This window comes from Telmatherina bonti (genome assembly GCF_933228915.1).
Source record: "Telmatherina bonti genome assembly, chromosome: 8".
In the NCBI taxonomy this organism is placed as follows: Eukaryota; Metazoa; Chordata; class Actinopteri; order Atheriniformes; family Telmatherinidae; genus Telmatherina; species Telmatherina bonti.
In genome coordinates, this window is record NC_136626.1 from 14,432,098 (window position 1) to 14,458,640 (window position 26,543).

Sequence of the window (26,543 nt, forward strand, 5' to 3'; positions counted from 1 at the left end):
AATCTGAGGTCAGTCTTAGACAAAAAAACAAAACACTGACAGTATGGACTAACTACGTAATTTCTGCCTTAATGGGTGATATGGTAATAACACTACACACTTCTTTGCAACAGTGATCGTGTTTTTAGTTGTACTGTGGTTTAGTGAAAACGATGGTCTGTTGTTATGCTGAGCGCGATGACGTTTTATAAAGGAATTAAACTACCAACAAACTGCAGTCATTACATCACACAAGCAACATACTGTAAAGATTATATGATAAATATTTTCTAATCAAATATCTGCAATGTAATAGTTAATGTCTAAAACAAAATATTGTGCAAATACCGACTATCAACTAGCGATGGCTAGTTGATGGCTAGTTGATAGCTAGTCGATAGGCATTACAAACAATCTCCATATTGCTGTCATTCATTCAGTCGAATCAGACTTTGATAACATGAGTAACAAACTACAGATCATACACTGTAAATGTGGAGATCACTTACGTGGCTACTTGATGCATGACCTTGGTGGAGGTGTCCTTCAAGGTGTCTTTTAAGTTGTCCTTGAAGTTGCTGAAGAACTTCCCAGCTCCTCCCTTCACCATGTCCAACAGGCCTCCACCATAGTTAGCATCCATATCTGGAAACATGGAAGATTTAGCCAAGAAGAATTTGTGGGTGCTGGAATTTCTTTTTTTTTTTTCATTTTAACTTCGGAAGCGATAAGTCATTGTAAATACATAGAGGTTTAAAGTAAACATGGGCAAGGACATGAGAAACGAGACTCATAAAAATACTACAGCATCTGGACCTGTGTGGAACTGTCTATGTGTATATAGTGTGTATGTGCACACTCTGAAGAATAAGCAAATGTTGGAAGAGACCCAAGTGTTGCATCTGAATCAGCATCCCTCTGGTGATCTGAGAATTTCTCTCCCCTCTTTCATTGTCACACATGGCAACCACAGCATCATCACTCGATATGTAAGTTATCTTGCTGACAAATCAAATGGCATTATGCACACTGTAGCAGAAAAAAACCCTCAACAGGGTATTTTAAAGCATCACCTCTAAGCACAGAGATTTATCCAAAACCTTTTATATTTGTAGTGTTCCACAGGAACCCATTCAGAGTTCAACCTGCAATCAGTGACCTCACCGATCATCTTACTAGCGTGGACTGATGCTCTGAAGCAGCAGTCCTTCAGGATGGAGTCCTATGTCTCAATCAGCAGTTTGGGGTTGGGTTTGTACCATGTTTCATAGTTAGACTAGCACTGTTTGTGTCGGTGGGCTATCTTAAAAAGGAAAAATAAAAAATAACTGCATTGTCTTGAAAAGTTAATGAAGTGAATGCATAAAGAAAGAGGTTGATTCTTAAAAAATGTTTGGTGAAATATTATTAAAATAATAATAAATGAGTGGATGCAAATCTACTGGGGAAAGTAGATTCCTATACTATACTGTATTCAATCACAATGAATGGAATACAGGTGGGATTCCTTAAAATGTGTCAGTATATGTTAGTAAATGAAGAGTAAATGAAGATGGCACATTGCACTGAAAAAACTTTCAGGCTTGCTTAAAAAAAATTAAAAAAAATAATCAGAATGAAAAATATAATCTATTTAAAATGATGCAGCTGTAAGGACAGTTTGGCCATCTCTTCTCAACCTCAACATCTTGTCAACATCTCTTCTCAAAGGTAACCCTTTATAGGGTACTCAATGAAATACCTTGAAATTAGACATTTGAACCTAAAATTATCCTTCTGGTATGTACCAAGACCTCCATTCTGTTGTTACATTTTTTTAATTGTTTTATACTGAAAATGAAAGAAAACAAAGGGATAAAAAAAAAAAAATAGTCACTTGCCTGATAAAGGGTTAAGAGCAGACTTTCTTACATCCAAAGATTTACAAAGACTATCTATAAGGACATCAACTGAGAGAGAAGTGCTGTCTGCTCTCAGAGTTAAAATAAACAGAGTAAACTGTGTGTTTTATTTGCTCAAAATATTACAGCAGAAAGCTGACATGTTATAATTTATTTTACATTTTACTCATAAATAAACACCACTCTCTTACTGAATTCTACTCTGAATTCTACTCTCTTACTTTTCTACAGAAAACTCAGAATTTAATCCATGGAAACGAAAGCTAACTAAGGATTTTATGTATGTATGTATGTATGTCTGTCTGTCTGTCTGTCTGTCTGTCTGTCTGTCTGTCTGTCTGTCTGTCTGTCTGTCTGTATGTATGTCTGTCTGTCTGTCTGTCTGTCTGTCTGTCTGTCTGTCTGTATGTCTGTCTGTCTGTCTGTCTGTCTGTCTGTCTGTATGTCTGTATGTATGTCTGTATGTCTGTCTGTCTGTCTGTATGTCTGTATGTCTGTATGTCTGTATGTCTGTATGTCTGTATGTATGTCTGTCTGTCTGTCTGTCTGTCTGTATGTATGTATGTTTTAATGAGTGAAAATGAGAGCAACACTTACTGTTTACATGCAAACAGACTAAAGTATTATAAAAACCACATCTGTCCTTTTGCAGCTTGTAACCTTGAGACTTGAGATGTTTTTAGGGTTGATGGTTTATTGTTGTGTTGTCATTAGTTGTCATTTACTACTTGCTGAAGAACTGATTGCCCCACCAGGAAAAAAGAAAACTAACCTTGATCCTTGAACCCCCAGATGCCTCATTTTATCATGGAACTGAACAAATGTTCTGCTTTCAACTTTTTCAAGCTGAACTTGTGTGTGTTCATCTTCATGAAACTAACACACCTTCTAGATAGCATCCAGTAAAGGTGTTATCCATTTACTACCAGCTGTACATATAAACCACCCTGTTGTTTCCTGACTAAGCCCCAATTTTTTCATATCTTGATATATAAAATTGCCTATTTGATACAATAAGTCACGCTGCTTGACTAATGCCACTACATCAGAAAATAGTTCAGAATATTTTTATATTTTACTTACCTGTAGATAATTAGATCAAGTAAAGGGTTTTTAGCTGGCATTTGTCGTTATTTGAAGCTAACTTGTATAGATTTAGTTTTTCTCCCTGTTTAAGTTAGGCCTCGCTTGCAAGATAAAAGCTGTAAGGTCATATTTAGGCCGTTAAAAACAGCAACAACTGTGCTTTTCTTTTACTGTTATCACTGGGAATTCATGCAAGTTATTTCTAAAGCTAATAAATAACATTCCTCTTGAAGTTTATGCTAATGCAAAGGGTCCACAGAGATGAGTCAGTTGGTCAAATGTGTTTCATGAATTGATGTGAGACCATAGGTTGACCATAAATATCCTGCCTATACTCAGATGTACAAGCTGAAACTCCCCCTGTGCTTTCTTCAAGCAAGCCTGTAATTTCACCAGTAAGTTCTGGCCTATTTTAAGCTTCCAACTGTGCATCTCCCACCCAGTGAATATAATAGGATCCTGCTCAACCTTGAAATCAAAGGCTAAGTGAATCCAACCTGGATGTGCCAATCATACTTGATACCTGCGCAGGTAGAGGTACCAGTGATGCTGAGGGAACAGACATGCTTCAAAGAAAAACTCACAGCAAACAGAACTGTTCCAAAAAAAAAAAAAAAAAAAAAAAAGACCAGGCCTATAGCTCACTCCTCTTCACTTCCTCAGCTACCTCTTGTTTTTACTAAGCTGAACAAAACATAAGGGGGGGTTTACTGAGGAAAGGAGAGGGAAAAGATAAAGTGAAAGATAGCTCTAGTTATGTCCACAGAGATCATTAGGCTGTCTGAATATGTCAAACTCCTCCTACGGCCTCCAGCCTTTCTTCATCAATACTTAGGCCAGTGTGAGTGGCATATGATTGCTGCATACACACTTAACAGAGCCTGACAAGCAAACATGAGGGCTGTGAGTCTGCAGGGGTTTCATAGCATCCTGGACTTGAATGACTCTGGTGCCAACCAAACTGTAATCTGCTTAGTTATAGATGCCGATGATGAGACAAGGAGCCTATGATTAATCATCTACTACACAGCTTAACCGGAGTATATTCCAGTCCTGTGACTGACAAGCAAGCTATTACCGTCCACCAAAAGCAAGAAACACATTGGTAGCTAGAGGCTGTCGGTTCAACAGAAATTCAGAAATATTAGCTGTGAAAAGTCGCAACCTCTTCACCTTCATATAACATCACTTAGGAATGCCTAGTTTAATACCTAGTGATATCTATTAGCTACTAATACATAGTTTGGAAATGAGAAAAAAGAAAAATCTCTGTATCAAACATTTGTTGTCATAAATTGTATAATACTATAAAGTAATGCTTGACATTGAGCTTGTACAGCTTGAATCAAAATTAAACATCTAAATGATCCCTCTAGCTTATTTATAATATATATATATATATATATATATATATATATATATATATATATATATATATACATACATATACATACATATATATATATATACATACATACATACATACATACATACATACATACATACATACATACATACATACATACATATCAAGCATTTCATAAGTCATTCTGAGGGATGGCAGAGCTATTTCTGCTGAAAAATGTCTAATCACGAGGCTAATTCCAGTGTTTTTGCTTGTTATACTGGGAGTAAGTTATACTGCTACGTATCCCTGATGAATATGAATATATTGTAATGCTGTTAACTTAATCAGATGTAATTATAAAGAATATTTTTTGATCAGTGTTAGACGACAAAAGTGGTATCAATACCTGATGATCAGTCAGGAAAATAACCTTCTTTTCTGTTTCTCTTCTTGTTTTTGAACAACTGCAGTAAATTATGACTGCAGTATTTAGGAAGTGTATATTTATCCAGATTTATTTTCCTGCATGTCTACTTGAATCCACAACTTGCATCCTAGCTAGTCTGTTAAATGGTTGTTGTGGCGCTGTGTCCAGATGGATGTGGGAGTGTGCAGACTGCTGAGCCAGATACAGTGACAAACCCTGCTAATGCAGACACCAGGCTCTGATCCCATCTGTATCAGGTAAAACAGGAGAAGAGGTCTTAACCACCAGAAAATGAGACAGAAGTGGACATAGGGGGCACAGGGGACCCTCGTCTTTGTCAAAAAGATAAACTGGCTTGTTTGAAAGTATCCACGTGTTTCATAAGTGCCAACCTTTATCCTTCAATATTCGCTTTGTGAAAATAGGACAAATGGACTCAGACACTCATACACACAAACAGAGATGGTCACAAATGCACATGAAAAAGACCAACAGTAAAAGGGTGGGTTATGCCCGCCGGTCTAGACACAATCTGACACTAGAGTGCCCCCCACCCTTTCCCCAACCCCAATCCCCTTTCCCCACTGACCCTCCCACACTTCTTTTGTTTCACACAAATGCTCCCTGGAAGCTGGATGACTCCATAAACCTCTGCAGTGAGGTGACCACAGGCACAACCATCATTTACACACAAGCTTCTCCGTAAAGACATCTTTGTTGACTTTACACTTTTGCCTTTCATAGTTATTTGATGTGTGAACACTAAGTCATTTAACCTTATGCCATTTACATCTAATAGTTTGTTTGGGAAATGAATACTGTGGACAATGAATAAGGTTGTTGCTTATTATTATGAGAAATATAAATGACTGAAATGAATAATCTGATTAATGATAGACAGATAAGATCCTGCACATTACTCATAAAACATTACACACCAGTTTTGAGTTTGATTAACCGGATGATATGACATCATTCATAATAACTTGATTATTGTGAGAATTATTATCTGTAGCTTCTTCTGCTTGAAATTGTTCCAGGATTTAATCAGCCAATGAGATTATACTGTAGTGAGCACATGATAAAATGAGCCAAGAAACACCAGAATACCCAAGATATAATAGAAAGTTCAATCATATAAGCTTATTTAACACTTAAAACGTCTTAAGATAGTGTAAATATATCTTTGTCAGTGTAGGATTTGGCTGCACATGCAGGAGCCCATGTGTAGGCTGTAGCATCCCTGAACAGGCTACTTTCACCGCTGTTAGCCATTATCTACCAGGACAGTTGCAGGCCTTGGTAACACTCTGTAAAGTCATCACATCTTTACTTAAGTTCTCTCCATGTCAGCAGACAATCACCCTCCAAACGATTAGAGGCGATGAGGACGCTTACCTGAGCTGTCCATGGTGCTGCAGTCCTCCTCTCTCAGCGGGCCTGCCTTCGGTCCGAGGGTGGCCGTGATGGAGCCTCCGAGAGCGCCGCCGACGCTGCTGCTCCCTCTGCTGATGCTGAATCTGTCTCCGCCGCTATCGACCAGCTGCAAACATTCATAGCCATCGTAACTAGTCTTTTTCTTGTAGGCCCCCAGCAAGCTCATTCCCAAAGAATGCAAGATGTGAACAAAATTAAAAGACAAAAAGAAGCCCCTCAAAGACGTGCAGGGCTAAACGCTACGCCGCGTCGCCGCCGCCGCTACAGGCTGCGTCGCTCCTCGCGCTGCTGCTGCTGCTGCTGCTGCTAAGTGCTCCACATGTCCGAGGGCAGAGAGGGGGAGGACAACCGGTCTCCTCTGATTTCTGAGGACTGACAATTCTACCGGCAGGTCTGTCTGCTGGCTCTTTCCCTCTCTCTCCTTTCCTCTGTATCGCCTCCTCTTTTTCTCAGCGCCGCATTTTTACTACCAAGCTGCTGCTGCTGCTGCGTCCGCTGTTAGTTCCTGACCGAGTTAAAGGGAAATCCGCCCCAACTCTCGGTCCTCTAATGTTGGTGCTGCATCAATTATTCATATCATCAGTAGCTGACACCATAGGCCTTTCTCAACTCATTCTCTACATGGTTATAGCAATTTCACCGGATGTTGTTGTAAATGTCCTCCAATTGAAATTTATGAGCATATTATAAGGATTCAAAAGGAGTTGGTTTAATTTTATTACAGCACAATTTTAACTGTTTGCTTTTTTTAACATTCACTTTAAAAGATAAATAAATACATTTTTCAAAAAATCTATTACAGAAATTAAATATGACATAAATATTACATATTATAGACATCAAAGCTCAAGTTTCCCTACATCTCATTTCTCAACAATATTTTCATTATTTTTGACATTCAATGGAATTTATGCTCCTTATCTCAAGTCACATATCTTGATTGGGGGCATTTTTTTAATAATTGATGTATATTTTTTTTAAATGTCTGAAAATTGTGTAATCACAATCACCCACCACACTAAAACAGCCATAATAACAGCAATGAACTATCATCACTTGTCTTTTCATGATCTTTGAGGTCAGTATCCAAGACATCATACTGGGGTTTTGTTTTGTTTTTGTTTGTAAAAAGAAAATTCTGTCACATACATACATGCATTATTACTAAAAAAAAACAAAACAAAACAAAACAAAAAAAAAACTTAGCATGTTGATCCATTTATAAGGTCAGTTTTATGAGTTTTGTCACTCAAGGTCTAATTTTTTGTGTTCTGAGCCTGGCTTCTCGCAGGACAAAACCCTGATCAGCTACAGCTTTTTCCCTTACTGTGCCCTGTCCCCTGGCAACAGACGCCCGGCATGGTTCTGAAAAAGAGGACATGAGCCTGGGAAACCCTTTCTGGAGAGCAGACGGAAGCTAAAAGCACAGTGGGAATGGAATGTCCAAAAGGGAAGAACGATCCCCTCAGCATTAGCGGATGCAACGTGCTGCCATTGCATTGTTACTAAGCAGCTTCCTGTCATGTTCTTCAACTGTCTTTACTAATATTTGCCACTTGATGGCCTACATGCTTGATGCACAGCAGGTGCACTGCACAATGCATGGTCATTGATTCACACTTATTAAATTAAATAATATTTAATATTAAATATTAAAAATTATTAATAAAAACATGTTCTTTGGTAAATTTTTTGTCACCTACAAAAGAAGTCTTGTTGTATTTGGTTGTGTAAATGCAACATGAATGGGAGCAAACAGCTTAAATAATTAGTTTGAGGATAGTTTTCACTATTAATAAAAACATTTTACTATTTCAATTTAATTTCAAGTGTGAATATTAAATGTTTACTGATATAATTTTCTCTGTCACTATTTTGCTTTGTTGTTGTTATTTTCTACCTCTGTTTATTGTTCCAAGTGAGCTGGTATGTTTCTACAAAATGTATGCATCTCAGTTTAATCCTTATGGATGTGGGTTTACTGTTGTCTAAACACGGATAAGAGGCCCAAACCAAAAACTACATTTTAAATATAAAGCTGTGGTACCACTTAGTGACCTTTGTTAAAATTAGACAAACTGCAAAGCAGGTTTTGTTTTGCTGCCACTATGTACAAAACAAACAGAAAGCAATTTATTGGCATGTATTCACATGTGCCGAAGCAGACTGTGGAAAGAGATCTAAATGACATTTTGAGACGTTATTAAGATTTGTTGGGAATTTACTTACAATATGAGTGGAACAAATAGTATGAAATACTCATTAAAAAACCTTCCATTCAATATATAAAAAAGACAATAATGAAATTCAGAATGTTTGCCCTTTTAAATAAAGTTGTGCCAAAGCTGGCCATTGTTTAACACTGAGTTACATCGTCCCAACATAAGTGTTGGAAAACCAGGACTATGTTTGTAGTTTTGAGGACAAGTGTATTTTATATTTTTGACTTGACAGAAAATGTCACTTTCTCAACAGTTCTGGGCCTTCTTGCTCTTTTTTTCCCTTTCCTTTTTTTAAACAAAAAAATTGTTTCCAAATAATGCTAGAAATGGTTTTATTGGATGTCAGATCTGGACAGCAGGAAGTCCAGTTCTGAATACTTTATAAAGAGCCATGCTGTGAGCATTCTTTGACTAAACATGGTCTTGGTGAAATATGCTAAATCTTCCTTGAAAATGACATCACAAACATTATGCCACATTTTAAATTAGCATTTAATTAGCAAGACTATGTTTTGATTTCCACAAAAAAAAATGTCAACAGCTTTTTCTTAGAATTCCCCAATGTGATATAAATGATATATTATGAAATTGACAAATTTCTTGTGCCTTTTTATCATAACTGTAATTTTCAGTATGACAAACTTTTTGTTCGCTCAGGTTTTAAGGAAAGGAAAACTTCTGGTCCTTACCAGGTCTAAAACCAGAGCACATAAAACCTCAAATAAACAGTAACTTTTTACATATTACACAAAACTGCTGAACTACACAAGTATTGTATAAAAACATACACTACCAGTCAAAAGTTTGGACAAAGTTTCACATTGGATACACTTTCCCATTAAATCCAAACTTTTGACTGGTAGTGTAAGTACATCTAATGTATCAGTTATTGAGCAAATCCTTTCCTGCATGTTATTGTCTCTGTCAAACAATCTTTGTGGAGACATTTGATCCCACTTTTCTTTACAACGTTGCTTCAGTTCATTCAGGTTTCAGAGGATTTGTTTACATACAGGTCTATAATAGTTCAGTCAGACATTCAGTCAGGTTGAGGTCTGGCCTCTGACCAGGTCATTGGTACTCAACAGAATTCTCCGTAAGCGCACATGCAAATTAGGCGTGGTCCTAAGCTTGCCTGATACAACCAACCAAGGTTTTCATTATTTGCATCAGGTGTGCTTGAGATGGAACGCCTCAAATACCCAGACCGTAGACTTTGACATTAGATTGCATGTTAGAGATGCTAAGTCAATTAAAGTGTCCAAAACTTTCAGAAGAGAGATCACTGCTTTGGATAAACAAGGAAAAGGATACAAAAACATAACCAAGGCACTGAATGTTCCTAGTTGGAAGCACAGTTTGCAAGTTTCAAGTTCAAGGAACAGTGACCACACTACCTGGACGTGGCACAAAGAGGAAGTTATCAATGGCTGCTACCAGATTCTTAAGGAGGAAGGGAGTCAAAAACCCTCAACTGACTGCAAAAGACCTGCGGCAAGACTTGTGGGCGGCAGGCATCAAAGTTTCAGTTTCCACAGTGAGGCGCACACTGGATGCTGGAGGGCTTCATGCTTGAACTCCAGATGTAAACCACTACTGATCCAAAAGCACAAGAAAAGTCATGTTCAGTCTGCTCAATGCTACTATGTGATGCTCTGGGCTGCTTTGCTTCCTCTGGCACTGGAAACACACAATGTGTGGAGAGCAGGATAGACTCAACCAAGGATCTGGAAATCCTGAGAGAAAATGTGATGCTGTCAGAAGGGAAGCTGAAACTTGGCTTTTGGCTCTTCGAACAGAACAATTATCCTAAGCATACCTCAGTCCACCAGAGCTTGGTTGGTTTCAAAAACAGTCCTGGAAGATATCAGAGTGGCCATCACAGTCGCTTGCCTTGAATCTCATTGAAAAGCTTTGGTGGTATTTGAAAAAGGTAGTTGCAGCACGCAAACCCAAGAACATTAGTGAACTGGAGAACTTTGCCCACAAGGAATGGACTAAGACTCCACAGAAACGCTGCCAGAAACTGCTGTCTGGCTATGCGTCACGTTTGCAGCAGATCATGAAAGCAAAAGGGAGCTCCGCTAAGTACTAAAATGCTCATTCTGAATGGGGCTAAATAATTTTGAGGCTGCAGCAGTCACTGAAAGTGGCATTTTCCGTTGAATTTGGAGAAGCCAATTATGATATTAGTTGTGTTGCGCTACTTAAAGCATTCTTGTTTGATTTGTTTTTTTGCAAACAGCTGCTGGGTTGCACATTTTGCCAACAAACCTAATTTGGAGGTTGAATCATTTTGACTGCCACTGTACTTAGAGAAAGTACAAGAGAAAGTACAAGAGAAAGTCTGTGTTGAATTATTTTTACTTTTGAATAATCTTATAAAAACTCAAAAGTATTCAGAAATGGCCTCAAATCTCACCCAAACACCTGTGAACTATAAACAGATTAAGCGGGTATTAAGTAGGACGTATGGATAGGTCTTTCCCAGACTGATGGGCAGCAATAATTACTGGTCTAAGCCAGCAGGCTGTTATGTATCATCCTAACTAGGAAGCATTAAAGGTGAACTTAATATAAACACTTTGAACACTGCTTCTGAACTTTGACTTGGCTTTTCTTTAATAAATGACACTCTTTTCTATTTGTTGCAGTTTTATTTTTTCAGCCAAAGCTTCTCGAGACATGCAACCTCTCTTACTGGGTCACCCCAAACACAGAGATTCTGATCCTTCCCCCACCTTGCTCCTGCCTTTCAGACCTACAAATAATTAACTTGACATCACAACAACCTGGTTTTTCAGATTTGCATCGCTTTTAAATTGTCAGCAATTCTTTGCCTTTTTAAATGATCATTTTACACATAACAAATTACACATTCCTCCTTTACAAATTCTTTATAAGCCTTTAAATATTCTGCAGAGTGCCACTTTTATGATCCTTATACGACATGCTCAGGTTGTAACATTTTGACTCAAGGTGTATCACCATTTTTACTAGTTTTTTACAATCCTCAAGTAAAGATTGGGGATTAGTGATTATCTTCATTCCAGTTAAAGAAGAAACCAGGAATCTGCTGGATCAGCTTCAAGGCTCATATTACACTTGAACTGGTGGCAAAGTGTGTGAGCTTTGAGACCCTGTCCAAGTATTCCTTTCCTGTGTAGCACTACTAAATGACTTTGTAAGAGGTATCAGGATTATTTATCCTGATACCTCTTGTGTCTCTACCCCTAGGCTGAAATAACTTTCCCACTTTGCACACCTGCAGGTTTAAGTACAGATTCCAAAGGCTGCCTTTGGTGTTTTTAACATTCAATCCACGTGTATGTTATTGCTTGTTTATCTTGAACGTCTGTTTCAGAGCACTACATCTTGATGGATAACTGGAATGGCTGCAAAGCTGGTGCAAAACGAGAAGTGTGTCACTGACAGACGATTAGAACACGAAACCACACCAAGCCGCTTTAAGCTGTTCACGTGACGCGCGTGACGCTTGGTGATGTGATGGTGCGCTATTGGCTAAGAGGAGTGGAGCTTTCCTCTCAGGATATGGTCGTTCCTGGGTGGTGAAGATGGAGGTTATGATTAAACTATTTACAAAAACACGACAGACATCTCTGTCCAACAGTATTCATGAAAAAAATAAGCTTATTTACCTTAATGCTAGATATTCAACATCCGACCTCTGGAAATTATTCACACACTTAATGCTTTTAATGTTTTCCCTCGAGAAGCATCCAGTAAAACCCTCCGCTGTCAGAAATAACCAACAGTTTAAAGTGGCCTTCTGTTCATTCAGTCTGCTAAGGAAGGCTTGATGTTATTAATAAAGAGGCTGAGATGATACCTGCTTTGTTTTTTTGTTTTTTTTATCTTGCATAAAGGAAAGATATACAGGACATCGGAAATTCTGTCAAAAACATGATGCTTTCAGACAGAAATATCCCAAATGATGTCATTTGCACTGCGCGTGTGCGCATCCCAAACAGGCCTCGCGCTGAGGGACAAGTTTTTCAATTCAAATGAATTTGTATCTAGGCCTTGTTGAAAATAAATAGTCCTACGTGTGTAAAGAAAAATAACCACATGATGTTTCTGTGGAATTAATGCATGTTCATGAAAAAATAAATAAATAAAGAGAAATAACCAGCTGTACGTCGATTACAGATGCACTGTGGGAAGTGGTCACGATTTCCAGAAGTAGCCTGGTATTATGTAACATCAGATCACAAATCATGAAGCTGTCCACTTCAAGCTCTGATTTGAGCACAATGCAACGAGGCTGAGATGTTTATCATGTGAATAATTATGAAGAAAAACGGACAATTTGGCAGATGACTGTACCTGTCTGAGCGCTCTCTATCATTCTCCCAGGAGCGCCGTCTTGTGCCCTGCTGGAGATGCGCTTTGAAATCCGGCTCCGCGCACAGACACCGACCTTTGATTTGTCATTCGCTGCCAGTCAGAGGTCAAGGCGTGAAACGTCCCGCGAGACAACGCCGTTCTGTCAGGATTCCTGTCCGTGGACGGAGAGGAAGTGCCAAACTACGGCATCATCATATAATCAAATTTTGGCTCAGGATCAAAAAATAAGGTCGCTTGTTGTTGTTTGTAGATCTGTAGAAGATGTGGATGAGCGTTAGCAGGACGGCAGCAGCGCTGTGGATGTTTATGGATCTGTACAGTCGCGCCGCGCTCAGCGCATCCCAGCAGGAACTGGAAAACCTGGACTGGACTTCAAGATTGGATGGAGAAAAAAATGTCACGCAACCAAACTGCAGGAAATAAATAGGTGACACTGACATGCATCAACTTTTTACTGTTCAGAATTTGTCCAGAATATGATCAATAGCCTAATATTTATTGAGCAGTTTTATGTAAAACTGACTCTAAGAAAAATGGACTGAACTGCTTCTGTCAAAAGTAACAGGTGAGAACCAGACAGGGCAAGAGTTTCACTTTAAACTCCATTGCACAGAGGTTTTATTTTGGGTTAGAATGGATGTGTCCTTTAGAAGAAAATGAATAAAACATAAATGCCACCGATTATGATGTATGTGGTTATTTCAAGTTGGGAAAACAAGCTCTTGCAACCGTTTAGTTGGCTGCACAGTTCCTTTGTTTAGCTTTTGAACAGACTAACTCATAACTAAAGCTTCAGCTTTACAAATAGTATACCTGCAACATGCATATCATATATATAAAAATTTGTTTCTACCACAGAATATTATACAATATGTTTAGGAAAAACTATCAATTAAGTTTCAGTGCAAGTCACAGAGAAAGCAGCCGTTGGTCCAATGTATTTTATTGTGCTTGAATTGTAACAAGACTGGTTTGTATGATATGAGAACAGGAAAAAGGCATCACTAATGTAACATTAAAGCAGCAGGATACAGTGGTTTACATTATAAAACTTTCATATCCCTTTCATTCAACTTAAAAAAAACAGAGTAGATGTTTAATCCTACACTAAGAAACTGTCATTAGGTTTCCTTTGCTTTGGCCTACTACTTTTAGACTGTCAAAATACACTAAAGCACATCACCAAAGTTGTCTGCCTTACAGATTAAAAAAGAAAAAAAAAAAAGGAAAATATAATTTTCAGTGGCTTAATACTAAATATAGTAAAAAGAAATAAAATCCCCATAAAGTTACAAAACTGCAAGACTAGCGTTGTCATAAAGCTGAATTGTTTGGTTTGCTGCTCATGTTGGTCACCAGCAGTGTGCCTCCAGCTGATAAGCATCAGCTATTAGGTGAGTAGTTATCATGAGCCTAAAAAAATCACCAACAATAATAATTTTTTTTTAAAAATCTACAAATCTAAAACTACAAATGTTTTACAACTAGTTCATTCTGCGTCACTGATTAAAGCTGTACATTCAAATCCTCAGAAAAAACACTGCATATATATAAAAGGCAAAATCAGAATAATAAAACTTACATTTTGATCATATTTAAAACTAAAACTGCAAAAACATCCCAACAAAAATATCACATTTTGTGAATGAAACTCCAAAGGCAACAAAAACATTTAAAGCATTGCATTCACAGAAAGCTGCACAGTGACTGCAAGCGCTTTTTGTCCACACCCAAACATGTCTGCATGCACTCTGCAGCAACCCAGTAACAAAGTAAAGATTATTATCAATACAGTGCGCATTGTTTTGTTTTTTATTATCACAAAGTTGACAAAGAATTAAAAACTGGTTCATAAAAGATTTCAGATTGATGATTTGTTAGTTGTGAGACTAAAAGGTATGTGAATTTTCTTTAGTGAAATCTGCTGTACAACTGTTAGGAAGCTCTGTTAAGCTGAAGGGAAACAATGGTCTGCTTAACATTTAGAGATTCAGGGTCATATATGTAAAATGATCCCTCCCTCATTTTTGGCCTTCAATTTAAAAAAAGAAAAGAAAACAATTTTGGTGTTCTAAAAGAAAAAAAACATGCTGATTAGTGCATTTCTTTAAACGTCCGTCCTGTTCTTGAAGATATACCCCACTTCCTCACTGTAATCTTTTCATCTGAAGCAACGTCAGGGTGTTTGTTGACAGGTGTCCGCTGGCAGTGTTTGCATCTTGGTACTGAGGAGAGAGTTGATGTATGGCCAAATCCTGTCTGTCTCTGTACCAGAGAAAGAGTGCAGGATTCCTTGTGATCTGAATGAAGACAATGGAAAACAAAGAAGTGGGACAGCAGATGGTGTATATTATAGAGCACACATTAAAAGATTGACTCTGAATGGTTAATCTTACAGGAAAAAGTCATTAAATCACAAATATTTAACCTGTATTATATAACACCAAGACTGAAACCAAACCAAATTTGGATTCAGATGCATGGTAAGAACTACCAAAGCTAACGTTCCACCTCACGCAAAGATAATAATCATATCATGTAAATTCTAATAAACTTATCCTTCTAAAAAGAAAAAACATTTAAATGTGTTCCCATTTTAGGAAAGTGCCAGCTGCCCTATAAATTCACAGTTAAAAGCTGTGCACACACACATCCGCAATGAAAAGGTAGTTCTGACTGACTTGTACAAGTCTATGACTGGCTTTGCCACTTCCTTGTAGTGTCTGAGTCTGGCCATCAGGGCTTCTGGTTTGTCGCCATCATGCTGAATCAGTGGGTCGCCAGTGATGTCATCCTTACCCTGAAAGGTGGCAAACCAAGGTCACCACAATGCAGCAATACATCACAAAATAAAAACTTGTAATAAAATCAATTACATCAAAACAAAATTAATGCAATTTCTTTCTATTTTATAACTTTTGTTCTGTAGTCCTGTATCTTTCTCTTGTTTTTGTTTTTTTTAAAAATATTTTTGCCTACTTAATTTTTCTAAATGTAATTGTTTATTTCTCTCTTGTGTTTGTTTGCATTTAACTGTGCCTTTAATTAATTTGTTTTATTTTTCAAGACACATTTTTACTTGTGTAATTTCCCCAGTGTACTTTTTTCTGTATTTATTTTTCCTCTAGCTTTTTATGAGTAAAAACCAGGGCGTGTTATGCAGGTTGAGACCAACATCTCCAGCAACTCCTTGGTGTGCCCAAAAGCCTCCTCCCAATAGTATAAACTCCAAACACCTCCTTCCAGCAAACATTAATAAGCCACACTGACCAGATGCCCGAAACACTCAAACTGAATATTTTTATAACAGAAGGGCCATGAAAACCACAATCACAGACCAAAAGGGACAAAATCTCTACCAAGCCACTTCACACTCAGCTGCAAAACACCAAAGTACAAGAAGAAGGTCCACACACAGTCAGGCCAATAGGACACATCATCATCTGCAGAAATGCAAAGATGAAATAAAAAACAATCAAAAGTAAACAATCTGCCCATTCAGTGGACAGAATCCATTATAGTGGCTCTGGTTTTATAAGACACACCCAAACATCCCGAGTGATACCAACAAGTAATAAAGAAGCTAAGAACACCATGTGGTACACAACCTGCACCAAGTGCACAAAACAGACAAACATCTAAGCCTCCTTCAATATTTTTATACTTATCCAGTTTTTTATCCCCAGAGCCGAACTGCATACATGGTTCAGATGTCGGCAGATTTGCTCTCTCCACAACCCCGACATTGACTTTTTTATTTTAGGTTTTAAAACGTTATAACCCTGTAGCTGAAAGACAAATTGAGACGATTTTATGTACATTCCCAAAAAACTGGCCTCGAGTGCTTCGGTACTGAGATGCAGCAGCGTATAGCAATGTTGTTTTCTCGGAACATTAAGGTCATTTTTTACGTGTCAAGAACTATGTAACGACGTACACTGATGATTTAAAAAACAAAAATAAAAAAAGACGCAAGTTGGGTAAATTAAAACATGGCAGATGCCACTAAGGCTCCTAAGAAAACACGACTTGGAGAACAAGACAATATACACTACCAGTCAAAAGTTTGGACACATATTTCCATTGGATTTAAAGGGAAAGTGTGTCCAAACTTTTGACCTGTAGTGTATATAGCGATGAAAAATGACTTCAAATGCCAAGCACAGTTGTGAACAGATGGTGGCTGTCAGCGGTCAAAATTCTTTAAGACACAAGCATGTTTTCACCTGTGAGTGGCCTCTTGTTCAGCAACGACTGCACTACGGCTAATTATTTACTCATAAAAAATTCTCTACATGTGTATATTCTTCTTCTGTGGTGTTTTTAAGTTACTTGCTCGACAACCTACCAATCGAAGACAGCGCTACAGTTTTCAAGCTCAGAAAGTTCTTGCTTCACACACACACACACACACACACACACACAGGTGTTTGTCCATTCAGACACAGCATAGTAAAAATACTGACAAAAGTATGGCAACTGCTATGACTGTGGACCCACAGCAAGTAAAAATATGGCTCATTATAAAAGAACAACTACATGTTTTTTTAAGTAAATATATTATATGTCAATAGGAACATAATTTTTATTGCCATTAAATTTGTTAGCCTTTGATTTTTTTTTTTTTTTTACACATAGCACAACAGTCTTGTTCTTATCAGGCTCTGTAACATGACCCCACCATGTCGCTTGGCATTTTCAGAAGGCTTCCAATGCTGTCTTTCTCAGCTGCTTTAGTTTGAACACAAACACATTTGTCCGACTGTAGACATCTGAGGCTTGGACAAAGATTTGTTTTTTATCACAGTGATGCTACTTCCATCTACTATAGGGGGAACCCAAAAGTATAACAAAAAAAACCCCAGTTTTGTAAAATACTAAAGGCTAATCTCATTCAACCTGTGAGGCCCCCGTCTCACAGAGCACATAAGAGACTGCTTGTGGAGATTTTCAAACTATCCCCCCACCGCCATATTATATCCCTAGTTGAGGTCAACAGCCCTCCATCTTCACTAGTTAGGCGATTTGGAGAAGTTTCTGTCTCCTCTGACTCTGCTAAAGCAACACATGATATTTTTCCAGCCTCAGAAAGCATTGACTAAATCTAAGTGTGGAAGAAAGAGTGGCTAGAAAAACAGAAAAAATCTTAATATCTGAAACACTGTGGCCTTTAGACGTCTCACACCTGCACTCGGGGTGGGTTGAAGCCCATGTTGTAAACTCTCCCACTGGCTGGATGGATCCAGCGGTCGCTGAGTCTTTCCTTCAGAGTCTCATAAGGGATGTTGAGGCTGATGACTAAGTCAAGCTGATACAGATTGTTCAGGGCCTGGGCCTGGGCCAGTGTCCGGGGGAAACCTGGATATACAGCAGAGGGAGGGATGGAAATGTGTAAGACACTGTAAACCAGGAAAAGTTGGTGTGTATTACAATGAGGCATGACCTTTGTTTTCTTGTCTGCTGTTATTTTGTCATCATTCTGCAATAGCTGATTCAATAAGAAAGTATTATATTCATGCTGTACATGAATAATCTGCCATTTCATGGTTTCAGTCAGTTTAAAAGCTGCTGTCAGCAGCCTCACGTTGCTTTCAGAAATCCAGTCGAATGGTCTGCAGCAGTGAAGAAAACAAAGATTATAGTCACGCCGTATGGATCAGCCAGCAGTAATAACAGTACAGGACCCACCTGAAGTAATTCAGTAGAGTTGACAGGAACATTTTTAGGATTACAACGGTCAACAGTCCTGCTAGCAGCTCTTTAATGCTGTTTTATTTATTTATTTATTTTTATTCATCTAAACTCTATAAATCCACATGTTAATAATGACAATTAAGAAAATATACATGTGTAGTTACATGTGTGTAGCCTTGATTTCTTTTTGTCATTCGTGTTTACATTATTACTTGTTAATTACTAATCATCTTCCAAAGTTTAAACCTATTTAACTTGGCTTGTTTAATCAATGTTAGGCATCTCTCCTAACCATGAAAGGTAATATTTAACCTTGGAGAAGTTTCTGGGACCTGCTTTTGTTGCCATTTCAAGAGGACCCCTCATACCCTCATGCAGTATGTTAACAAAACAGTGAGATGTGGTGTTTTTGCAACAATACCTTTCAGGAATGCACTGAAGTGGGAATTCTAGACAAATACCAATACTGTTCAATGTTTTTGGAATGATTAAATCCCTTCATCATTTTCCCTTTAAATGAGTATGAATATCATCTTATAAAATAAGATTTAGGAATTCACATTAGAAAAGAAAGAAAAACTTCGGGATGGTAAATCTTTGGCTACTTGATGAGTTTTCAGTGCACAATTTTGCATTTATGTTTGATTTAAAATTAGCACAAAGTTTAAGGAAATAATTGTTTGGTGTACTTGCTGAGGAGGCTGAGAAGGTGTAGAGTGTCACCCCAAATCCTCAACAATTTCTACAGAAAACCATCCTGACCTGCTGCACGACTGTGTGATACGGCAGCTCCACCGTCATGCACTGCAGAGTGGTGACGACTGCATCCAGGATCACCAGGACTCTCTGCCCCTCTCTGCAGAGTATCGGATGACACAGAGTCCACAGGAGCGCTGTGGATCATTATGCCTACCCACCCCCAACACAAACCGTTCCCCATCATCCCCCTCAGGTTGGAGGTGCACGACTCTGAAGCTCAGGACATCCAGACTCAGGAACTCTTTCTTTCTCTCTGCCACCAAACTGCTTAACAGCTGACATGAGTCTACAGCAACTATCATGACTTTTTACAGTGTCTCACATCTCACTTACCTCTGGTAGTTTTGCATACGTTGTATGCCATCTACCTCAGACTGCGCTATATATAAATATACATCATTTTTTTCTCCTAGCAAAAACAGGATTTTAATGTTTTTTTTCACTGTCTGTCATCATTCATTTTTACATTTTTGGTTTTAACTCCTGGAATATAGTCATATTGTTTCATTTTCATTTTAGTTTGTATATTAATACTTAAATTCTTGTGGTATTCAGCAAAGTAAGATTTTCACTGTACAGGGAAAATGAGTTGATGCAAACTGACATGGACGACTCCAAACCTTAAAGCACAAGGGTGCGAGCATCACAGCTTCCATCTTCAAGGTAAAAAAAAAATCAAATTTGCTTCAAGAAATTTTACTTTTCAGAGTGTCAGGGCAGAGGGGGTGATGCAACCACACAATAAACTCAAACATGCAAGTAAATCAGCAATAAAATAGTTGAGAGGTTAATAAATACTTTGCAGTGGCTTGGTTATATGATGCATTATGACCTGAAGAAAGCTGCTGAATCATTTATCTAGGAAATATTGATCAAGTAAAACTGTTTTTAGATTGATGATTGGTTTATCTTCTTGGTTCAAAGTTGAAAAAGTCCTTTCTGATGGGCATCACTGATTTTATTTTTAAAACAAAACCCCTCTTTGAGAGCTGTAAGAGGTCACAAAGTGTGGCTTTCAGCTGAAACATATGAATCTCTGTGGGCATGTTTTTAAAACGCTTGCACATGGCCCTGCCTCTTAAATAGCTAACACTTGTGGGTTTCTGAGGGGTGGAATCTGTACTGGCCAATCAGATTTAAGGGATTGGCATTTTTTGCTGCTCCAATAAGGTTGCATTATAAAAAAAGAGAGATTTATTATTACACAATTTTAAGACAAAGGACAGAGACCACAATTTTAAATTCTGGTTACTTTTGTGCATTTTTAAAATACACTGAAACAAAAACATTACTTCTCTTACCGTCCAGCAACCAGCTGTGGCCACTCAGCTGCTCCAGTTTGGACAGCATCAGTCTGGTCATCACATGGTCAGGCACCAGCATTCCTCTCTCTATGTAGGTCTTTGCCATCACCCCAGTTTCTGATAAACAACAGTCAGGTAAAGATAGGCAAGGCATGTTTGATTGTGCTTCCTGATCAAGAAGTTACAATAGACACGGCATGACGGAACAGAGCCTGCTGGATCCAGTGTCACCACCTGAGTAGACTCTGTCACTGCAACCCAAAGCCTGTAACCTTTTCCAATCCTTTTCATTTCAACACACTCTGGAAACTAAGAGGCCCACTGTTACATTACATAAATATCCACTCAGAGTCACAGAGTTCATCAAGCAAACAAGCCTCTCAATTTTACCAAGCCAGAAAGTAAAGAGGGAAATGCTTGTAATTACTATATCCTGCAACTTTACTGACTCATTTTAGTTTCTGAGCACACATGCTTTTACTTAAGCTCTCTGCACTGGACTCAACTTTACTATAAGTAAATTTAAACTTGGCACGTGCTTGGAATAAAAAATGATTCCAGCTGAGAAACTACAATGAGGAAGTTTACAGAAATTTCCTGCAACATGTTAAACTAACGGTGCAACATGCAGGAGAAAGGATCATAAACTGTAGAAGCTGTGGATGAGGCAACATCTTCTTAACAGTTCTATGAGTGAATACCGTATATATATATATATATATATATATATATATATATATATATATATATATATATATATATATGTATATATATATATATATATATATATATAAATGTATTGCCATCATCTCAGTCTCGTGCAATTTCCACTTGTTACAAAGTTGACTCATTGGAAAAACAATGTGGACAAAAAACTAAAACTTCAAATGTTTTGAATTGTAGCTTTCGGAGGAATGACTGCTTCTTATTGTGGTTATAAAGATTTCTGTTGGTGGAAAACAGTCGGGAAACTGGCAAAAGCAGCGCAGAGAAGTGAAGTGACTCATTTCAGACTGATTCTTCCTGTTGACACCACAGTAGCCTGTTGAGGTTTGGACTGCTGCATAGAGCTCTACCTTACCTGTATTGTCTGCCATGCCTTGTCTTAAATAGTTGCCACTGGACAGGTATTGCAGGCCAAAGTTTTGCGCAATCCTCTTGGATATCGTTCCTTTGCCTGATCCTGGTGGACCCATGATGGCAGCACGGAATAATTTGGCCATGGCTTCGCTAAAACAAGCTGCCACTGTCAGAAGTCAAGGATGATGATTATTAATGTTATTGTCCCTTCTTTTTTCTTTTTTTTTTTTTTTTCCAAAACTCCTAGTCAGCTGTGCGCATGAACATTAAAACAAGTCCGAAGCCGCTTTGAAACTCTGCAAATGCAAATTGCAGCGTGTCACTGTGGCGCGCGCGTGTCGTGTCGTTATAGATCCTGCTCGGTGGGGCTGTTCTACCCTTTCACGCAGCCCAGGCAACAAAAAAAATGTATTTCCCCTTGTCCCCCCTTCTCTTCTAGCCCCCCTCTCGAAGCATGTCGCTCGTGTACGTCTTTAAGAGAAAGACTTTCCTCCGCAATGAATGAGGGAGTCTCCACAACGGATATGCGGATGAGGGAAGTTCGCAGGGTGAACTGGTTAATGTAGTTTTTATGAGGCTGCCCACCAGTTAGGCCAGTATACTCTCGCCCTATCTATCTATCTATCTATCTATCTATCTATCTATCTATCGACTACAAATAACTTATACTGAATCTAATTCTTTTGTTTTTAGATATTTTATCAGGGAAATGTATTTTCAAGTATAAAAATTCGTTCATGGATGGGTCTGTAGCATTTGAGGGTGGTGGTGGTGGGGTGGGGGGGTGGGGGGGGGGGGGGGGGGGGGGGATTTCAAGGGGGCACATAATAGTAACAGTAATAGTTGCATATAATAAATGGAACTTTAAGGGTGCATGTACAGTCTAGGAGACTCTTGTTAAATTTGGCCAGTAACTCTAAAACTTTTGCATCATGTATTAGTTTGCACCACCCTTTTGGTGGCGTGGAAAAAAAAAAAGTTGCCACACCTTACTAATGTGTCAACACTTACCTGTTTACTTTATATTGTTTTCATTTCAAACTTTGCTCCTTTAAGTTGTCCCAGTTAAGGGTCTATTTCATGTCCTATTGTGATAAATATGTTGTGATTTTCAGTAATCTGATCTGTGATTTATCACATCAAATTGCAGCATTGCATTGCTAGGGGATCTTGGTATGTAAAACATCTTGTAAATACATGTTGCATTCACATGCACTTGAGGTTTACCCAGTTAAAAGCAACACATATTGTTGGTGAGAATCTGATGTGACTGTCCCCACCCAGGAATTACTTGAATAAGATATTCTCAGAGGTAGGAGGTGCCTTTCATATGAAGACAATAGGCCAAAATACTTGTTATTATACTGTATATTATTTGAACTTTAGGGGAAAAAAATTCATAAAAAAAAAAAAGAAAAATTAAGTAATGTGTGCTGATATTAATTTTATGTACCAAGACTCTTCACCAGTATAAAGGCAAATCACTAAACAAAAACGACTAATTAACAGCTTAATTAATGCTATATAACAATATCATTATTGTGTTTGTAATGCATTTGTTTTCTAAAAGTATTATTTACTAAAGCTGCCATATAGAGCTTTAGTTGAGCATACATATTCTATTACCCCAATATTTGCAGAATAAGGAGCTAATTTAGGAATGAACCACTTGTTTTTCCAGCGGAACGTGTGATATTATGGTCTCATTAATATTCAGTTTTACAGTTTTGCACTGTTGGCGGGAGGAGGGAAGAAAGGAAAAGGGGAAAAAAATTGGAGTTGCTGTCATTTGACGGCAGGAATCTGGTGAGTACTTGTTGCGAGCCATACGGCGGCGGCAGCGTCCCGGAGCTGTCAAATATTGCGCACAGCCTTCAGCTGTGGAGTAAGCAGACTAATCCATCAGACAAACACCTCGGAAGATTAACCATTTTTTCTACTTTTCTTTCTGTCTCTTTTTTTTATACTGGCGAAACTCTTTTTTTTTTTTTTTTTTTTTTTTTTCGGCTGCGCACCCGGAAGCGTATTTTAAAATCATGAAAATTTTTGTCACATGGTTTTGGAGAATTCAATAACAACAAAAAATGGCGACAATCACGTTGCTCCGTGTGCTCTTGCTGCGTCATTAAAAATATTCATGTAAACACGGGGAGATAAACGCAGGAACAGCAGGTAAGTTTGCTCAGCTAGTGTTGTGTTTGTAACGGGGAATGAATGCAATGAAGAGTAAATTATATTATATTTGGATCTAACAGCATGCTGTTTGTTTTTGCTCAGAAAAAGGGGTGTGTATGTGTGTGTGTGTGTGTGTGGGCAATGCTGGGCGTCAACGTTTGGCTGCACAACATTCAGTGTGAACGCAACTCCTGTAATTATCTTCTGTGGGCTTATTTTAGGAGAGTTTTTGCGCGATTTAACAAGTGCGTGTGTTATTGTTTGGCGGCATACACGGCTGTGTTGTTTGTATTTGGTGAACTTTCATGTTTGTGTGCAAATGCAGCAACAAGCTGTGGCTCTTTCTGCTTCTCCCGATGGGTTCATTCTTTTGGCACAAGTGTTTTCCACGCTGCCGTGACTGGTATTATCCCCCCCCTCTGTTATTTACATTGAAGCTTTACGCAACATGGACGCGCTTTCATCAGAGGGATTATTCCAGTCGCTGATGACAACAAATGAAGCATTGTGGATATACATGTGTTTTTCATTCACCCTGTTTAGCTTTCCTTACAGTTTTTGCACATGTTGCGTTGCTGCGCACGTCTGACACGAGCATTTTCTGGCCAGTGCCCTGTGCATCGGGGGCTAATGGAGTTGTTTACATGAAGTGCAGAGGGCGGACTGAAGAGAAAGGAGGAGGAGCTGCTACGTCTACCAGCGACACCGAGCGCTCGAGAGGCTTCTCGCGCGGAGGGGAGGGGGCGGAGCCTTACGACCAGAATCATAACAAGTCTGACGTCACTCAGCTTTGTGTTGGCTATGAATAATGTACAGTAGTCCCAGCAGGAAAATCTGTCTGACTGCATTACGAGCTGAAACACCGTGGACACTTTCTGTCCCGCAGAGCAATGGCAGGGAAACATTTTTAATGTGGGAAATAAATACAGAGTTGCGTGTATAATATCAGTTTGTTTAAACTTTGTTCAAGATTATGCATTACCGACCTTTAAAACTGATTATTTTCTAAATTATTATCGACTGTAATTCACTCTATCAGACTTGTAGGAATAACTCTTTTTTTTTTTAAAGTTCCTTGTGCTCTTTTTAAAATATAGTCATGATTTAAGATTTAAATACACAGTTGTGTCTTACTATGCATGAGAACAAAAACCCAAAAACAGGAATAAATAATTGTAATATGAAACTATTCACATGTATATATATATATATATATATATATATATATATATATATATATATATATATATATATATATATATATATATATATATATATGTTAAGTAATGTGAAAATGAAGTCATGACTTTTTTCTCATAATGAAGATATAATCAAGATATTGAAGATATTTCAGTCAGTTGTTAAGGTACTATTGGTTGGATAAAGAAAAGCATCAAGACAAAATATTGTCATGGTAATAGGGTTTTTTTTTTAGAATAACATAAGATATTTTAGATTTTTTTTTTTTTTTTTTTTTTTTTTACATTTATTCCTACTCTGGCTTTACTTGTTTATCTTCTCTTGATCTCAATGTTTTGTATTGTTGAGTTTTATGTCCTTTTAAAAGTTCTTAACACCTTGTTTAAAGAGATGTGTACTGTGAGTGAAAATGAAATTTTATGAATGTATTTATTTGGATGAAGAATCTTGATGTTTTAGCACTAAATGTCCGTGCTATAGTTGCGGCTGTTGCTGTTAAGTATTTGCAGGAATTTCCACCCAAGAGCTGCAAAAATATATTTGAAATCAATATTTTTCTGCAATTCACTAATCAAGAATTGCCTGGACATATTGGGTGAAGGAGAAATGGAGTGAAACAACAGACTGCTAGATTTGACAGGCTGCCCTGGTTCAGTTATCACAGTGCTGATGCTGTCCCCATCGAAGGTACAGTACTGTGATAACTGAAGGATGGCTGCCAACTTGACACTGATGCAGCAGTCAGAGGACAATCTGCTGGAAAGACAAACAAGCAAGGAAGAGGTGGAACCGTGTGAGTATGTAAACCATTGTTTTTTTGTTATTGTTTACAAATTAATAAATGTTTAACATGATATCTAAAAGTCCATGAGTATTCATTAAGATATTTGACCTGTTTGAATCTTGCAGTACATCATACCAATATATAATATTAACTTAATTAATAAGATAAATTTTACCTCAGGAAAGGTGTTATTTATTTATTTATTCATTTATTTATTTCATATAATTTATTTTATTTAGAAACTGGATATCCTGAAAAAAAAAGTTATTTCTGATTTGAAAATTGGGTCTTCTGAGGGCACAGAATATTCAGCTATAAATTATTTTAACTAAATATTTTTGTGTGATGCAAGCTTTAAAATTAGCTATTGGCTATTATATTTGAATAGTCAATTTAGCTTATCTCTTCCCTTGTTATGATAATTTATGGAATACTATAATTATTTTAAATGAAATCTGAAGCATTTTAAAATTGAATAACAAGTGAGGAAAAAACATCTTACATGCTTATGAACAGAACTATGAACTAAAATCGTGTTTACAAACCTTTATTTCTGATTACCTTTTTACATAGTCCCGTTGATAATTCTGTCTGAATCATGCAAACTTGTATAAACATTGAGAATAGATTAGAAGAGACTGAGTTCAGAACATACTCAGTTTTTTTTTTTTTGTTTTTTTTTGTTTTGTTTTGTTTTTTTGTTGTTTTTTTTAAATTAATGTTTGTACTCATTTGGTCTAATTTAATACTAAGACAAAAGTGCCAAAACGGAACCACCA

At 37.7% G+C, this 26,543-nt stretch overlaps 2 protein-coding genes across 2 annotated transcripts in view; both read right to left on the minus strand.

The window, feature by feature from the left end:
• The window catches only part of dnajc6 (DnaJ (Hsp40) homolog, subfamily C, member 6), a gene marked incomplete at both ends in the record, with an annotated part of 30,907 nt that extends 24,563 nt beyond the window's left edge, over positions 1-6,344 (minus strand). Inside the window, 2 exons of the mRNA XM_079245450.1 lie at positions 489-624; positions 6,140-6,344. Coding sequence (XP_079101576.1) covers positions 489-624; positions 6,140-6,344 — 341 coding nt within the window. The remainder of the gene's footprint in view (positions 1-488; positions 625-6,139) is intronic.
• Positions 6,345-13,740: 7,396 nt separating this feature from the next.
• On the minus strand, positions 13,741-22,032 carry ak4 (adenylate kinase 4). The gene is made up of 5 exons (XM_079245506.1): positions 21,607-22,032; positions 20,523-20,642; positions 17,954-18,126; positions 15,450-15,568; positions 13,741-15,068 (listed from the first exon to the last, which is right to left on the minus strand). The coding sequence occupies exons 1-5, from the start codon at positions 21,746-21,748 to the stop codon at positions 14,945-14,947; spliced, it is 678 nt and encodes a 225-aa protein (XP_079101632.1). The 5' UTR covers positions 21,749-22,032; the 3' UTR covers positions 13,741-14,944.
• Between the last annotated feature and the right edge of the window lie 4,511 nt (positions 22,033-26,543).

What these genes read in the sequence shown, in the direction of transcription:
- ak4 (XM_079245506.1), bottom strand. Translation starts at nt 21,748, where the DNA reads ATGGCCAAATTATTCCGTGCTGCCATCATGGGTCCACCAGGATCAGGC. An exon ending in AGGCATGGCAGACAATACAG is followed by an intron (nt 20,643 to 21,606) that starts GTAAGGTAGAGC and finishes GTTGTTTATCAG; the next exon opens with AAACTGGGGTGATGGCAAAG. An exon ending in CCACAGCTGGTTGCTGGACG is followed by an intron (nt 18,127 to 20,522) that starts GTAAGAGAAGTA and finishes CTGTATATCCAG; the next exon opens with GTTTCCCCCGGACACTGGCC.